We start from the raw sequence: 17208 nt of genomic DNA on the forward strand, positions 1-17208 counted from the left end.
CAGAGATAAAAGGAGCAGGAGAATTTCTAAGAATCTGGAGTCAGCCTAGAATACCTAGGAGAAAATGAAGAAAAACATAAAAGCTAAATTAATTAATTTATTTATTCAACAAACTTTTCTTTAGCATAGATTCTGTGGCAGGGAGGGGGAAAGGGACTGGAGTCACAGAGATAATTAAGACACAGTCCCTACTCTCAAGGAACTCACACTCTAGTAATCAGGGGAAAAACCTTTCAATGTGTAAATAGAAGGGATACTACTATAGAAGAACCCAAAATTAGTGTTCACATAGAGAACGAGGAAAATGGCCCAAAACCAAAAAAAAAAAAAAAAAAAGGAGAATACTTGAAGGTTTTCAAGAACAATGCAGTTGATGAATCTAGTCATGAGAAAGAGAACAGTTTTAATCTTAGGCCAAAAGATAGTAATATATGGGAGCCCAGACACTAAAAGGACTTATCCTCTGTGAGTCTGAAATATGGAGGAAAAAAAAAGAAAGAGACAGAGAGCGTGCTTGGCTTGGATCTGGAGAGGGCAGGAAAATGTGGTGCCCCAGGAGGTGGGAGTTCACATTTATTGAGTACTTACTATGTGCCTGATATTCTTCTAAGTGCTTCTTATGAATTAACTAATTTAATCTTCATAATATACCTATGTGGTAGTTGGTATTATCATCCTCATTTGATAAATGAGGAAACTGGGGTCTGTACAGGGTAAGTACTTTGCCCAAAGTCATATAGGAATTTGAAAGCAGAGTTTTGAACCCTGGAGATTATAATAAATTACACAGACTCATGTTCTTGACCACCACACCAAATAGAGGAAGGGTCTCCCAATTAAAAGTTAGGAAAAACAGAAGAGTTAAAGTTGTTCATCACATGAATTCATTAATGTGTGCTTTTATACAATTGAGGTAAATTGTTAATTACTAAATTTGTACCCCACCCAATACATTGTTACTTCTTGGTAAGTATCACTGGTGTGCCTCAAAAATTTTGTATGGGACACTATGGAGGTAGAATATTGCAGAGGAATTAGCGGAGAAAAGCTGTGTCTCTGGGGCATGGTCTTAGGGGAAAAAAAAAATCTCATTTTTTGGATCTCTCATGAGATGGAAGGAGAAAGTTATGCAAGGTGAGCCTTGGCAAAGCTCTTAATTTCTCATGTAATAAACTGATGTACTTTATAGCCAATCTCAATACATATACATATTTTCAGTCTCTCTTTTTTCCTTCTTAGCAATTTAATAACTGACTTGATGGCTCATTTGGTTCAGCATTCCTTTTTAGCTCTGGAGGCCATGAACTAAACCCCTAAACTTAACAAACATGAACTGTTGAGTGACCCCAAAGAAATCGTGTTTGGCTCAGAACAAGTCTATCAATATTACACAAAAGATAATGCTTTACATAGAGTGTGTCAGAACCTTCATCTTTGTATTCAAGGACAACACAGTAATTTTCACAGAGGACAACTAATGTGATTTGTTTAATGCCTTACAATAGATCTCTGGGACAATCAAAAATAGATACTTGGAAAGTTCAATATACTATATGTATTCAAATTGACCCTATCTATGTCACACAGTCATAATAGAGTCTTTGACAAACCTCATGATCCAATACATGCTCAATCCATCTTGCTTTTTATAGGATCAAAAATAAATAAATAAAAGTAACAACAGAAACTATCTCAGTTTCTGATTGCTTATGGAAGAACTCTTACCTGAGAACAAACTAATGAAAACAAAATCAATTCCAACTCAAAAACACAAATTTAATATGCCTACAGTAAAATGATCTGAAGCAAATTATGCAATTCATTGAGTGAGCCAACCCTACAAAGCAGTGACAGAGCTTTATTTAACACGTGCCCCTGCTAAGCAAACCAAATTTTTTAATTTAATGTTTTAATTAACGCATAATAATTGGACATATTTAAGGGGTACATAGTGATGTTTTGATACATACAATGTACAGTGGTCAGAGTAAGGTAATTAGCATATCTATCATCTCAAATATTTATCATTTTTTGTGTTGAGAAGAGTCAATATGCTCCTTCTAGCTATTTGAAACTATGTATTATTGTTAACTGTAGTCATCCTATAGTGCTGTAGAGCACTGGAACTTATTCCTTCTAACTGCAATTTTCCATCCTTTAACAAATCTCTCCCTATATTCCCTTTCCTCCCATCCTTCCCAGACTCTAGTATCCCCTGTTCTACTTTTAAGCTGTATGAAATCAACTTTTTTTAGCTTTTGAATGAGTGAGAACATGCAGCATTTAATTTTCTGTTCCTGGTTCATTTTACCTAACATGATGTCCTCTAGTTCCATCTGTGTTGCCATGAATAATAGGATTTCATTCCTATCATTTTTTATGATCATATAGCATTTTGTTGTGTATATGTACCACATTTTCTTTACCCATTCATCTGTTATTGGATTTTTTTGGTTGATTCCCTATCTTGGCTATTGTGAATAGTGCTGCAATAAACATAGGGGTGCAGATGTCTCTTTGACATACATATTTCCTTTCCTTTGGATAAATGCCAATAGTGGGATTGCTAGATCATATGGTAGTTCTATTTGTAGTTTTCTGAGGACCCTCCATACGGTTCTCCACAATGGCTGTACTAGTTTATATTCCCACCAACAGTGTATGAGAGTTCCCTTTTCTCTGCATCCTTGTCAGTATTTGTTATTTTTTTTGTCTTTCTGGTAATAGCCATCCTAACTGAGATGAGATGATATCTTATTTTTGTCTTGATTTGGCATTTTCCTGATGATTAGTGACACTAACCATTTTTTTCATGTATTTCTTGGCCATTTGTATGCCTTCTCTTGAGAAATGCCTATTCAGATCATTTGCCCACTTTCTAGTAGGATTGTTTGGGGTTTTTTGCTGTTGAGATGTTTGATTTCCTTGTATATCCTTGTATTTTTATTGTGATCTGACATCTGACAAGACCACTACAATAAAGGAGGTGCCTCATAATTATACAAAGACATTCAGCAGAAGGAAAAATGATGGTGAAAGACCACATTAACATGAAAACTGGCCAGGTGCAACATCTCTACAAAAAATTTAAAAAATTACCTGGGGGTGGTGTAGTTTATAAAGAATAGATTTATTAAAAAAGAGGGGGGCTTGGGAGTCCCCACAATAGTGTGGTGGTGCACACCTGTAGTCCTAGCTACAGGGGAGGCTGAGGTGGGAGGATCTCTTGAGCCCAGGAGTTCAAGGTTAGAGTGAGCTTTGATTGCACTACTGCACTTTAGCCTGAGCAACAGAGGGAGAGCCCATCAAGAAAGAAAAGAAAGGGCAGGGCAGGGAAGGAAAAGGAAAGGAAAGGAAAAGGAAAAGGAAAAGGAAAAGGAAGGAAAGAAAGGGGAGGGGAGGGGAGGAAAGGGAAGGGAAGGAAAAAGGAAAGGAAAGGAAAGGAAAGGAAAGGAAAGGAAGAAAGAAAGAAAGAAAAAAGGAAGGGAAAGAAAGAAAGAAAAGAAAAAGAAAAGAAAGAAGAAGGAAAGGAAGAAAGAAGAAAAGAAAGAAAACTTATCAGACCAAGAATGAGGAATAAATGTCCAATCTCAGTTGGAAAAAGAAGTGGCAGAAATTTTAGCAGAAGCAAATAAAATGAAAAAAATTTGAAAGATATGTGTAAAGAAAATGGTGAAGTTCTGATGTCTGCTATTTCAAAGTAGAAGGAAAAATCATGCTCTTGGAAAGGGCTGATATTCAAAACTTCTCCAAAGTAGATTAAATAAGAAATATAAATACTACAGAAACGGCATGGGGGGACAGGGAAGGCAGATGAAGGGGAGAAGAAGAGAAAAAGGGAGAATTAGTTTAGTGGCAAAGAGTGCAAGCTATAGAAGAAGACTGCGTTCAACTTCTAGCTCTGCTACTTAGTAGCTGTCTGATTTTGGTAGGTTTCTTAATCTCTGTATGCCTCAACCTTCTCATCTATAAAATAGGATAATACAATTTACCCATAAGGTTGTTGCTAGGGTTTTATGAGCTAATATACAGAGTGCTTATGCAGTGCCAGGTACATAATAAGAGTGCTATATATTATTATACTTTAGAATAAAAGGTATCTAAAATTTAACAACAATGGTATTTAATCAGAAAATCAAGAAGAAATCTAGTACAGGTCTACAATTCTTTATATAAAATCCTTGGGGCAAGATGTGTTGTTGAATTTAAAATTTTTTATATGTTAGGAATATAATACATTACATTATCTATACTTAACATGTGGAGTCCTGGGCAGCAACCCTTAATGAAACACATTAATATTTCTACAACAAACGTACCAACAGTCACACCAAATGGAATAATCGAAAATTTAAAATAGACTCATGTCAGCTCAGATCAGATTTTGACACCAAATTAAGAAAAAAATTTTGAAATTTGGACTTACAGATAAAGGATTGTGAAGCTGTATCTGTAGAGCCACAAACCTTATTGTATTAAGTAACAGAATATCATCATGGGAAATACAGAGCAATGGTGATATTAAATGAAAAACTTTTCTGAAAACCTAGTTTCTTTTTCTCTTAAGAAAAAAAAGATGTATATATAGTTATCATATGCGGTGTTACTTGGCTTATACTTCGGTGACTTTATGTGACATAAATTTTTCACAATGCCTAGAACAATGCCTAAATATTCCCATGACTGACTATTTCAGATCTCTGTTCAAATGTTACTTCTTCAGAGAGGATTCCTTGATCACTCTATTTAAAATATAAGGTGGGAGGTATGCACATACACATTCACACACAATCACACAGAAACTTTCCCTTTCTTGTCTTTTTTCTTTTTAGCACTTATCACCACGTAGCATTATATTATATATTTGTTTACTATCTGTCTCACTATCTTACATAGACTAGAAACTCTATGAGAGCAGAAACTGCTTACTGTTCAAGAATCTAGAACAATGTCTCTCACATGGGTACTTGAAAAATATTGTTCAACAAATGACCCAAGAACATAAGGTTGACTGATAAACAGCAAAGGATTCCAAGAACTAGTCCTAGTTCCAAGAACTAAGTCATTAGGTCATACCTACTTTCCACATGGAAGCTCAAGGTGAAAAAAAAAAAAAAGCCATCTAAACACAAGTTGTAATATGTTTATGTACTTTGTCTATTAATAGGATTCCAAAATAGTAATACAATAAGCATTTCTTTATCATACACATACTTATCAAGTAAATACTGATTTACGAAGAAGTAACACTAATCATTACATTTACTTTTTTGTATATTAAATTTTTTATTTTTTATTGGTATATAATAGATGTACATATTTTGGGGATAAATCGATAATACATTCATATAATTTGTAAAGATCAAATCGGTGTAATTGGGACATCTATCACCTTAAAGTTTTATTTTCTTTATGCTAGAAACATTCAAATTATTCACTTCTAGCTATTTTGAAATATACAATAGATTGTTGTAAACTATAGTCACCCTGCTGCTCCATCAAACACTAGGTCTTATTTCTTCTTCTAAGTGTATATTTGTACTCATTAATCAACTTCTCTTCATCATCCCTTCCCCGCTACCCTTCCTAGCAGCTGGTAACTGCTAATCTACTTTCTATCTTTATGAGATACACTCTTTTAGCTCCCACATATGAGTGAGAACATGTGGTATTTGTCTTTTTGTGCTTGGGTTATATCACTTAACATAATGACCTCCAGTTCTGCCCATGTTGCTGCAAATGACAGGATTTCATTCTTTTTTATGGCTGAATAATATTCCACTGTGTATATATACATTTTTTTTTTATCCATTCATCCATTGATGGGCACTTAGGTTGATTTCCTATTTTGGTTATTGTGAATAGTGCTGCAATAGACATGACAGTGCAGTTATCTCCTCAACATATTGATTTCCTTTGTTTTGGATATATACCCAGTAGTGGAATTGCTGGATCACATGGTAGTTTATTTTTACTTTTTTGAGACTCCTCCATATAATTTTTCATAGTGGCTGCACTAATTTACATTTCCATGAACAATATATGAGGGTTCCCCCTTCATATCCTTACCAGCATCTGTTATTCCTTGTCTTTTCGATAAAAGCCATTTTAACTGGGGTAAGATGGTATCTCATTGTGGTTCCATTTACATTTAATAATTAATTTTATTTGAGTATTTTGTTTATTTAAGTAGACAAGAAAAAGCATACTCAAAAGTTTAAAAAATTACTGTAACACAAAACATTAAAGAAAGAAATTACTTTGTATTTTTCACTTGGAGTATTGTCTTAATTTCCCTCCCCCTACCAACACATTTTACTCACCACAGAAAGAAATCCCACTGATTTTCTTCATCTAATTGCCAGAGGCTACTGCATTCAGTTGTAAAAATGGCCTGGAATAGCCTCAGAAGGCAGTGGTATCCGGTTGTATGTGTGCATGTTATGTATTTACTGTATTTAGTTTTATTCCAGGTAGTAAAATGGCAACAAATTGATATTTATAGTAAGCAAGCAAAGGAGTTTTAGGGTTACCATAAAATATCCAACAAAGTTCAACAGTGCTTTCTAGTTCAGATAGATTCACTCTTTGGAAAGTCCTGGCTTTCCTCCCCATCTCTAACCTCTTCCCCCACACCCCGTGTTAATTCTGACATTTGAATTACTTTTAAAGAAAAGGAAAGGAAAGGAAAAGGTGCAAATAAGAATTTAGGCCACACTCTTGGCAAAAGTATCAAGAATAACTGCCATTTTCAAATTACAATACTTGTAACCTACAAATTGATATTCTATTGATTATGGTAAAAGTATGACAACAGGATCATTTCACTATCTGTTACTCTTACTTTTGTCTTTTTTTTCTGTCCATTACTCTTAAATCAGGAATAAGAAGAAAATACTCCAACTTTCAAACTGTTATTCCAGATTCTGCAAGGATTTTCTACTAGAATTCCTTAAAAAAAACAGAAATTGAGATTATGTTTTCCATAGGAAAAGGAACCCTTGGAATAAGACAAATTAGCAAACACATCTGGCTCTTAATCAGTGACTGCAGGATGGGAGGAAGCGAATCAAAAAGACGAAGCCAGATTACTGACACCAAAAAAGATCAGGGGCTCATAGTTACATAAAATTTGACAAATGAGATAAAGTTTAAATAATTACTGGTCCCTTTGTTCTCAAGTTGCATATTATTATTCGGTGAGTTTCATCTGAATAAACACATTTTGGTGGTGTTGTAGGTGGAGGAAAAGGAATGATTTTTCTCAGCTTTACAGAGTCCTGTTTACCTGCTTATGAGAACTAGTTCAATATCATGTGAGCGGCTAGGCGCAGTGGCTCACGCCTGTAATCCTAGCACTCTGGGAGGCCGAGGCGGGTACATTGTTTGAGCTCAGGAGTTTGAGACCAGCCTGAGCAAGAGTGAGACCCCATCTCTACGAAAAATAGAAAGAAATTATATGGACAACTAAAAATATATATAGAAAAAAAATTAGCCGGGCATGGTGGCACATGCCTGTAGTCCCAGCTACTTGGGAGGCTGAGGCAGGAGGATTGCTTGAACCCAGGAGTTTGAGGTTGCTGTGAGCTAGGCTGACACCACACAGAGTGAGACTCTGTCTCAAAAAAAAAAAAAAATGTCCTGTGAGCAATTTAAGGAGTAAAGGATCCACTTCAATAACTTCAACAACAGCAAAGAAAAAGCTATTCTTGTTTAAATGAAAATTCAAGATTGCTAGTATGGGCTGTTGTTTCAGAGCACATATGAACTCTACAAGTCTCACAGGTCTGACCCTTGTCTTCAAGTCCCTAAAGTGAAATAAAACCAGAAAAATGCCTGAGGAGCCACTTCACACCCTAAACACGTGCAAACTTTGCTCAACAGAACATTTTACTGCCAAAATGGAGTTGGCAGAAGTTTGGAGCAAAGGCCCCCAGGCTGCATGATTTGCTGGCACCAAACAGCTTTAAAATCTTAACATAATACTGCTGAGTTTGTGTACTACCAATTTGCTTAACACTCCTCCCTCAAGTTTGACTTGAGAAAAATGGAAGCTTCCATCAAGAAACAGTTTATTAATATTTTATCCTCTATTCAGAAATAATTTTATTTCCCATTCCTGATTGTCATACCTCTGTATTCCTTGGTAGTTGTATTTACATAGTAAATCGAATGCAGTCTATTTTGAAATGCATGTAAATGCAATTTTATTGGGTTGCTTGGATAAAAGGGCACAGGGAGAAGTATTATAAATACACAAAATTAATTATGACAAAGTTCTACTTAGAAAACACTTGATCAAAATAACCTCCATATCATAATTTATTACCCTCAAAAATGTGGAGGAAATTAAGATACAGAATTACCTGTAAATTGCTACCATTTTACATCTGGTTCAGTTTGTCTTCTCACTCGTCTGAGTTTGAGTGATGGTAGTTTACTTTGCACATGAACAATTTAGGAAAGCCAGAAAAGAAGCTAAGAAGAGTTCTCTTCAACAAGGGTCAACAATAAAGTCCCATTTGGGGTATTCATCAGCTTGATGCTATTTAATGGGGAAAAACTTCACCGTGAATTTTAAAATTGCAGTTAGAGTACTAGCAACTATACAACTAGCAACTTTAAATTTGTAAATGCTTAATAAATATGCAGTATTCAGAAACTATGGTTTGCTTTGGAAAATTATTTTGTACTATGTTTCAATAAGAGACCATGCTTAAAGATGCTCCTGGCTCCTCATTAACCTAAACAAATTTTTCGTGGATACTTTCTAATCTTTTCTCTCAGTAGCTCCATGAATTTTATTAATGTCTCTGATAGCCTGTTTTTCCTCCTCAATATCCTAATTCTTAGCTCTGATATCATATTTCCACCAGCTTCTAATCTCTATAATACAGTTGGAAACGTTTAGGACAAAATACTCTTTAGGATATTAAGCTACAGAAGACTGTAGTTTAAAAAATATTTATATAGTAGTGCTGCCACCTAAAGATGAGGTGAATAAAGCAGCAATTCGAAAGAAATGACCCATCACTCTTAAGCCAGTCTCAGAAATTTTCTCATCTCTAACTAGGAATTAATAAGCCTTTTGTTTTGGTTAGGAAGTTGAATTGTTTCACAGTAACTTATCGCTGAGCTGTAATTTTCTATGTAGAAAATTTCACTCAAACCTTTTAGAGTCCTCTGGGATTCTTCTCAGCCATTCAGCACTGTCTACAATATATATAAGAGAGGGCATCAAAAGATACCTGGAAGAAAACAATTGAGGGATTCCTGGTTTAGTGGATAAAGCAGGTGACAATAGACCTAGGCTTTTCCCTCTATCGGTGATAGGCTCCTTGAAATTCTGAGCAACTGACTTACACTTTGGTAACTCAACTTTTTCATCTATAAAATGGGACTAATTATGCCTCACTCCTACTTGCTTTGCAGGCTGAACTAGATAAGCTTCTGGGAAACCAGTCCTCTAAGAAGTGAGTTTAAAAGTATACATACCATTGCCTAATAAAAGGGTATTTTGTGGTGTATTTGCAAAGTAACTTCAGAATAGCATATTAACTAGTTAAATAGTTTAGGACAATGACTAAGTTTTCCTAAATCACAGGTTGACTTCTCTGAGGTATACTTAAATAATGATAAAGATGGTAAAGGCAGCTTTCTATTTATCTTACAGCAGATAATTATTAGCTGATCCATGGTTACTTCTATGTAAGCAGTGCCGCAGAACGGAGATTCCACAGCATACAAAGCGAGGCAAAGAGTTACTGTGCACCAAAAACCTTGTCAAACTTGTGGTAAGATTTCAAGAAAACTGTCTTAAAGAACATTTTATAGTTCTGCATTTCGCCCTTGCATAGCAACGTATGAAAATTAACTTTTACTCTCTCCCTTTCGACCCAAGGACGCATAAAAATATTTATCAGGGTTTTGTCCCTAGTCACATTCCTTCAAAGGGGCCCGGCTTCACCTACTCTGCGTGGGAGGGTAGGCAGCAACCCGCGCTTCCTGTCAGATTCCTGGGGCTAGAACCCAAATGTGGTCTAGCCTTTTTCTTCTTTATGCTAATTCTGCTCTTCCACCCTTCTCAGCGGGTGTCTGAAGTCCAAGGTGAGACCCTCCGGGGAGATGAAAGGCCCATTGCCTCCAGAGAGATGGGGGCGGTGTGGAGGCGAGGGGCGTGTGACGAGATGGTAGCGGAAGCCGCAACGACGCTGAGGGCCCTAATTTGGAGCTGGCGCAGGTCCTACAAGGTTCTATCCCCGCTAGAGCCTGGCCTCGGCCTTCAGAAGCCCAACGAGGGGATAAGTCCTACTTGGGGCGCTCCGGGCGGTGGGCGGAGGAAGTGCGGGCAGAGAGGCCACAGACAGCTCCCTCCTTAGACGAGCTCCAGGGCCTGGGCTGCGGGTCGTTCACGCGCCTACGGCGGAGAAGGCGCGTTCACGCGCCAGAAGGGGGCGGAGGGGAGAGCGCTCGGCGGCCGGCGCGGCGGCAAGCAAAACCGAGGGACGCGAGAGCCGATGGCGCGAGCCACGGAGAGGGGAGGAGGGGTGGCGAACGCGGAGCGCGCGCTGACGTCGCCCAGAGTCACGCACGGAGCGCCGGGTTACGCGCCGACGTCTGGCTGCCACGACTTGCCGTCTGCGGCGGCGGCGGCGGCGGCGGCGAGCGGATCCCGCTGGGGCAGGAGGAGGAGGAGGGAGAGCCAAGGGGGCTGTGAGTGAGGGGGAGAAGCTGGGTGTGAGCCGGACTTGCCCGCGGGAGGGAGAACGAGCGAGAGCCGAGCCAGCCTTCCGAGCCGCCTCCTCCTCCTCCCCTCGGCGTCCCGCCCCCGCCTGCCAGCCCGCCCTCCTCCCTGCTCTGCTCGCAGAGCTCGATCGAGTGAGGCGCAGCTCGGCTAGCGCCGTTGTCCGGGACAGGTGTGCGCGCGCGCGCCCTCCTCCCCTCCCCCTTTCCTCGCGCTTGCCTAGCGCCTGCCTCGCGCGCGCCCTTCCTCCCTCCAGCCTGCGCCCTCCCTCACCTGCGGCAGGACAGCGCCCGCCCGCCTGGGTAAGCCCCTCGCGACCTTCCCTGCTGCCACTGCCACAGCTCGAGGTGCCGCCCACCACGTCCTCTCTAATTGCCCTCTCAGCCCGGGAATAATTATTGTACCATTGCAGACAACCCCGCACCCTCCCTCTCGGGGACCCAGGCTGTGCAGTAACATTCCCCCAACCTCCGCCCCGCAGCGAGGAACGAATGAACCCCCTTCTAGCCCCAGAAAAGAACAAAATAACACGCCCCTTAAAAAAGGAAAAGAGACAGTCCTACCTCCGCAGGCGCTGGAGACCACCAGTGATGCCGTTTGCTTAGCATTCCCTGAGCCCCATTTCGCCCTGACCATCCTCGCCCCAGGGCCTGGGACTGTGCGCCAGACGTGGCCGACACTCCCAGCACAGCAACCCTGGAAGGAGGGGAGAGGAAGGAGCGTTCTATAATCCAGGCTCCACTGCCTGGATTCCTCTGTTCAGCGCACCCCCCCGCCCCCCGTGCATACACCCGCCCAGGGTGCGTTGTAAAAACAAAAGAAAACAAAACAAAAACCTTTTGGTGCTGACATCGCAGATGAAGCTAGGCCCAAAGATGGGTGGCCCGAACAAGGCATTTTTACTGCCCCACAGCCCTAGGTCAGCTCAACAGCTCCTCTGCCTTTGAGGGCAGAAGGAACGGATGTGTAGCTGAAGGGTCTTCCCTTTGAGCGACTGTGTGCCCCTGAGGCGGGCTGTGATGTTTGTAGGGGAAGGGACCCCACAAATATATCTGTCATAAGCTTGAACTTGGGTAGAGAGAGGCCCAAGAGACTGGCTGGGGTAACTTTCTTTGGTTCGTAGCTGTCTACCCCTGAATAAATGCCGGCTTCATTTCCGCTGTGTCTGCGGGACCCCCCTGAGGGTTCTAATTCGTTCTGATCTGGGCCCCCTAACATTTCTGTCGGGCTAGGTGCTTTTGAACAGCTTTTCGCAGTGGTGTCTATGCTTGTGTCCCGTGTCCTTGGAAGGGAGGTCTCAGTGCTTTACAATAGGCTGGATTTGGTTTAACATCTTTTGGTAGACTGTCAGAGGGGAAAGGAATTTTTGGATTACTTCAAGACCCCCCACTACCCCCGCCCAACTGACGTTTGCGAATTGCGGCTTTGGAAATTGGAGTGTTGACTAGCGTGTGGAGAGAGTTGCTGATTTCATTCCTTTGAGTACTAGTGAAACCATTTAAATATCAGGCGGAAGAGAGAGCTGTTGATATTTACATCGGTTCTCGTTGGACCTTTTGGGTCCATCAAATGTTGGGTTCTCTGAATCTTTTATCGAATTTAGAATGTGTGCTACATTTATTTAACTCTTCTGCAGATGCTTAATATGAAAACATTTGGGAATTGCGAGGCTTCTATCACGTGGATTGTTCTCTTCATATTTTAAATGTTTAATTCATATCTTTAATCCTAAACATTAAAATAGCATTGAAGAGGCATAATTTTCAAGATTAGGTGAGCTATAGAAAAGAAATATGCTTTTAAAAAATGATCCGTGAAATGCTGTTACTATTAGTCGTTATTGTTGTTAAATGTAAAGATTTACTTGAGAGTTTCTCTTAATTTTTCTGGTAGATAGCCATGAGAAGAAATGGGTAATTCCTCCAGTTTGAATATTTGCAGTACAACATTTCAGTTAGTTTTAATGATTTAGGTATTGAAAATAATTGTTTGGTTTAAGACTGTTGTTTGACCTAAGGAGTTCTTGAAAACACACGTCTTAATGTTCTTCTCTTTTATTTTGGAGATCTGTGATTTTGTAAAATATTAATCAACATATTGTTTCTGTTAGGAACTCTATAATCAAAAGGGTTTACTACCCAGAGGTAGATACCCTCTCTCCAAGTTTATTTTGTAAGTGTGTGTTGATTTTTACTACAAAAAAAAACAAAGCTGAATTAGATTATTTCAGAATCACCTGTAGTTCAGGCTGAGGAAAATTGAGGCTTTTTTGGTTTTTGTTCTGCCTGATGTCTCTTTCCTCTCGCACAGTTTTATGTTGGTAAGAATTTGTTAAATACAGAGATAATGGAATTAAAAATAAAGCAGTCTCTAGTCTCTTCAAAATATATGTGTAGTGTTAATAAAAGGGCTCAAGATGTCTAGAGACATTTAGCATGTTTTTAAAATGTAAGCAAATTTTGAGGAGAAAGGGAATGTTTGTTTTTTGATGATTTTTTCATTAACGTGGATATCTTGCTGCTTATTAATTTGCTGCAAATATATTTCGTTTTCCCTTTGTCTTTCCTGCATTGTCATGGAATTATAAATTTGGTTTTACAACTATTTGTTTTAAAGTAACAAATTCAAACAACTGGACCCTAGAACAGACTTTTCATTTACCAAGTCAGTATATTGTTTAGATAATTAACAAATGGCTAAAAGTCTTTTTAAGTCCACAAATTTTCTAATGGGTTTTCAATGTTACAATGCAAATATAACTTTGAAATTCTATTTAAAGTTCTAAACTTTTTAAGACTTTTCTGCAAGTTAATAATCATTCCTCCCAGGCTGCCTTTTAAGGCAACTACTGTACACTATTGCCTAAGGAAAGGAGCCTTCCTCCGTAGTCCGAGAAAAAGCCCGCACTTAAAGACTTATCCTGAAATTAACTCTCATGTTTCAGTCGTGAAAATGTGCTAAATAGCCAATTTATCGTTGAATTATTTTGGAAAAGCTATTATTAGTCTCGTTTGCTTTTTAGATACATGTATAAAGTAAGAGAGAAGCTGACATATAATGGCAGAAACTTTATACATATATAATGAATAGCATAAGTAAGTACATATTTATATGCAGAGATCTGGGTCTCAGTTCTTGGCTGATTTGAACCTAAAATCCCCAGTTTAAGTGTGCAAATGATATTTAACTTGTGTTCTGTCTAGAAACATCAGTTGCCTCTGTGTTGGGGAACTAAGTAGTTCCTGGTAGCAGTTGCTTTTTCAGAAAATCAGGGTACTTCCAAACTCTAACTGCTTCAGAACCCCTGGACATAAATGTTTAGGACAAGGGCAAGAAATTTAGACTATGAAGTTGGGCCAGGAAGGCGAGCCGTTCTGAGACTTAGTTTTCTGTCCCGGGGGCAGCGATCATCAGCAGGAAGAATGGCAGGGACGGGCTCGAGGACATCATCGCAATCTCATTGGCCTTCTTGCTGTCTTGAGTTCTCATTAGGGGGCAGGGGCTTGGTTCAGCGCAAACCGAACCCTTGAGGAAGAGTAGCAGCCCTTCTAGATCGGACTCTACCAGATTTTAGCCTCAGTTTACAAGCGGGAGCATAACGCCCCGCCCCATTCTGTGCGGAGATCCTGCTTATCAGCCTTAGCGTCACTAGCGGGGCTGGGGTCTATCCAGGGTCCTGATCGCTACTGTGTGAGCCTGGAAGAGGCTCCGCTTCTTCACACATGTATTTTTGTGCAATGGGAAGTGCTCCAAAAGTTCTGTGTCCCCTTCCCAACAGATTTGGGGATAGGCAAGGAAGTACAGAAAAATCAGCATGCAAAGAGCCCCATGTGGTACTAGAGACTGCCCCCAAATTAAGGGGAAGTTCCTTTTGAGGCTCAAATCCTGGGTTTTTATCTCTTAGAGTGGGCCTCCCCTTCAGAGAGCCATTTCAGGGACTACTATGGATATAAGTGGGTGGTTCTGAGGCTGGTTCGCAGGACTGCCCCAGTTTGCTGTTTGGTGGCCAGGATACTTTGCCCTGTTTCTTCCTTTTTAGTGGGAAGTAGCAAACTTCGACTGAGAGCTGAAGTCACTAATGCTGAGTAGAATGGGGCTCTTACTAAGAGAAAAAGGAAGCCGTGAATACCTAGCAGGCAGGTTTGCCCAGGAGGTGAAGGGATATATTAGGGGGCTTTGAGGGTTCAGGAATTGACAAGGTTTATACCCTTGACTGCTCTTGGTTTTTTGATCGTTAGTCCTCTTCTTACCCTTCTCTTTTCCAGGAAGCTGGACACCCATGTACTCGGTTATCACTAGGGCTAAGAGTGAGGGAGGCAGGTCTCCTTACTTTTGGGAGAAGAGGGGTATGCTCAATGGGAATGGAACAGGCACACTTTTCTTAGGATGGAGGAAGCAATCTATACTTGAGAAAACCAGGGGTAGGGCTGTGTGATCTGTATCCTCTCAGCCCCCTGTACAAGGTGATGAGGAGAGTGTAGGAGCATTGGCAGGGGGTCCCGTGGAGTTAGGCCTTGGCTTTCCTACAGTGCCAGGGCTGAAGGCTACAGTGAAGAGAGTATGAGCATTCACTACCTATCTGGGAAATAGGCCCTAGATTATGCATCAGATCTAGTAAGAGAGAAATCGATTATTTCTGAGCCCCTTCTTTACTCCTAAATCCCGTTCTGAGACCAGAGAAGACCTCCCTTTAGCTGTCACTGTCCAAAGACTCATTGGTCAATTAACGGTGGGTAACCTAGCTGTCTGCATAAAAACCAGCGATCATTTAATGTTTTACTTTTGGGGGGTGCGGGCTCTCCTTGACACTTACGAGTTTCGGGAGGAAGAGTAAAAGGGGCAAGTGAACCTGCTTTAATGAATCCCGTAAGGAACTGCGTTTCCCAGGAAATTCCTGACATTTTTAGCTCATGAATTTCCGAAAGCCTGCTTAGTTTTCTCCTCCATTCTGGGTCCTTCCAGAGAGGAATAAGAGTGGGCTAGGGTCCGAATGCTCGACAGGGCCTGGATCATCTGCAGAGCTGGCCGGCAACCCAGGCTGGGCTCAGCCCTGAGTAGGGTGCCCCCCTTCCCCAAATCTCAGAAGGAGGAGGGGGAGGCAGGCAGGCAGTCTTGGTCCCAAGGGGTGCTGGTTGCAGGTTTTTGAGTGAGCGTGGGGTTTCTTTTTGATTGTTGTTTGGGGAGGAAGAGCAGAGCTGAAGGGAACAGGCACTGCGGGCACCCCGGCCCTGGTGCGTCTACTGTCCTCTGCTCGGCTCCCCCCACCGGTGAGTGCGCCCGCCCGCCCGCCCGCCCGACTGTGCGGGGCTGCGGTTGGGGGGAGGGGGGAGCGGGATCATCTGAGGCCAGAGCCTGCTGCCTTGTACGCGGGGAGGGGGAGCGAGGGGAGGGACAGGCTAGGTGTCTGCTGCTCCGCGCCACTGCTGCTGACGCCCCGTCCTCATCCCCAGCAGCCCCTTCTGCAGCTAAGGGTAACCACCGCACCACCTCTCTCCTCTTCCTCACTTGCCTCTGCGGCCAGGGCTCTGCGGTAGGAGACAACCCAGCTGGGTGACACGCAGGCCTGTCTGGGTTTGGGTCTGGCTGAGGCCCGCATGGGAGGGGGTGGCCGTGACTCGGTGTCCCCTCTCTGCAGCAGGCTGTGCTGCGCTGCGCTGGCCCCTCCCCCCCACATCCTCTCTTTGGGGTCACTGGAAAGCAGAGCTTAGGCCTGCTCCCCGTGCTTAGTGTGGAAGTCCCCTTCTCTTCCCTAGTCCCCAAACTCCCCAGGCCGAGGCCGCTTGGGTCTGGCCAACAGCTACAGCCACAGTGGTGGTGGTGGCAGTGGCGGCAGCAGCAGCAGCTGCGACGCGGCCCGTCCTGCTCCCTCTCCCCCACCCAGCCGGGGTTGTAGGGTGAGGGCCGGTGGGTGGGCGCCGCCTGGCGGTCGGGCGGACGGGGGCTAGCAACTAGCAGCGGGGAGGGGGCGCAGGTCACGTGCTGGCAGGCGGGTGGGCGCGTACAGTAGGGCGCCCTGCTACTGTACTGGGGAGTCAGTGCCCTGTTACCGGGTCTCGTCTGTCTGGTCTCTCCCGCAGATCTCGCGAGAGTGGCTGACTGGCTGTGGGGGTTGCGGCGGCAGCAGGCGGAGCCGGGGAGGGAAAGCAGCGGCGGCTGAGGCGACTGAGGCGGCGGGCGGAGCGGCAGGCGGCGGCGGCGCGGCAGCGGAGCGCAGCATCATGGCGGACCGAGACAGCGGCAGCGAGCAGGGTGGTGCGGCTCTGGGCTCGGGCGGCTCCCTGGGGCACCCGGGCTCAGGCTCCGGCTCCGGCGGGGGCGGTGGTGGCGGCGGGGGCGGCGGCGGCAGTGGTGGCGGCGGCGGCGGCGGGGCCCCGGGGGGGCTGCAGCACGAGACGCAGGAGCTGGCCTCCAAGCGGGTGGACATCCAGAACAAGCGCTTCTACCTGGACGTGAAGCAGAACGCC

The 17208-nt window shown here is 42.7% G+C and overlaps 2 protein-coding genes across 4 annotated transcripts in view; one reads left to right on the forward strand and one right to left on the reverse strand.

Annotated features, from left to right (window-relative positions):
* NRG2 (neuregulin 2) overlaps positions 1-11423 on the reverse strand; it is a 235186-nt gene extending 223763 nt beyond the window's left edge. For both annotated transcript variants that reach the window (XM_045550953.1, XM_045550952.1), the window contains exon 1: positions 11308-11423. The gene's annotated coding sequence lies outside the window, so the exon portion shown is untranslated. The remainder of the gene's footprint in view (positions 1-11307) is intronic.
* Positions 10023-17208, forward strand: part of PURA (purine rich element binding protein A) — a 9497-nt gene continuing 2311 nt past the window's right edge. Inside the window, exons 1-2 of one of the 2 annotated variants that reach the window (XM_045550955.1) lie at positions 10023-10107; positions 16822-17208. The exon at positions 16822-17208 is cut by the window's right edge and continues 2311 nt beyond it. In XM_045550955.1, coding sequence (XP_045406911.1) covers positions 16963-17208 — 246 coding nt within the window. In that variant the 5' untranslated portion in view covers positions 10023-10107; positions 16822-16962. Of the gene's footprint in view, positions 10108-10670; positions 11047-16821 lie in introns of those variants that run through there. The other variant, XM_045550954.1, reaches the window with a different exon arrangement.

Source organism: Lemur catta, chromosome 5 (assembly GCF_020740605.2).
Source record: "Lemur catta isolate mLemCat1 chromosome 5, mLemCat1.pri, whole genome shotgun sequence".
Taxonomy (NCBI): domain Eukaryota; kingdom Metazoa; phylum Chordata; class Mammalia; order Primates; family Lemuridae; genus Lemur; species Lemur catta.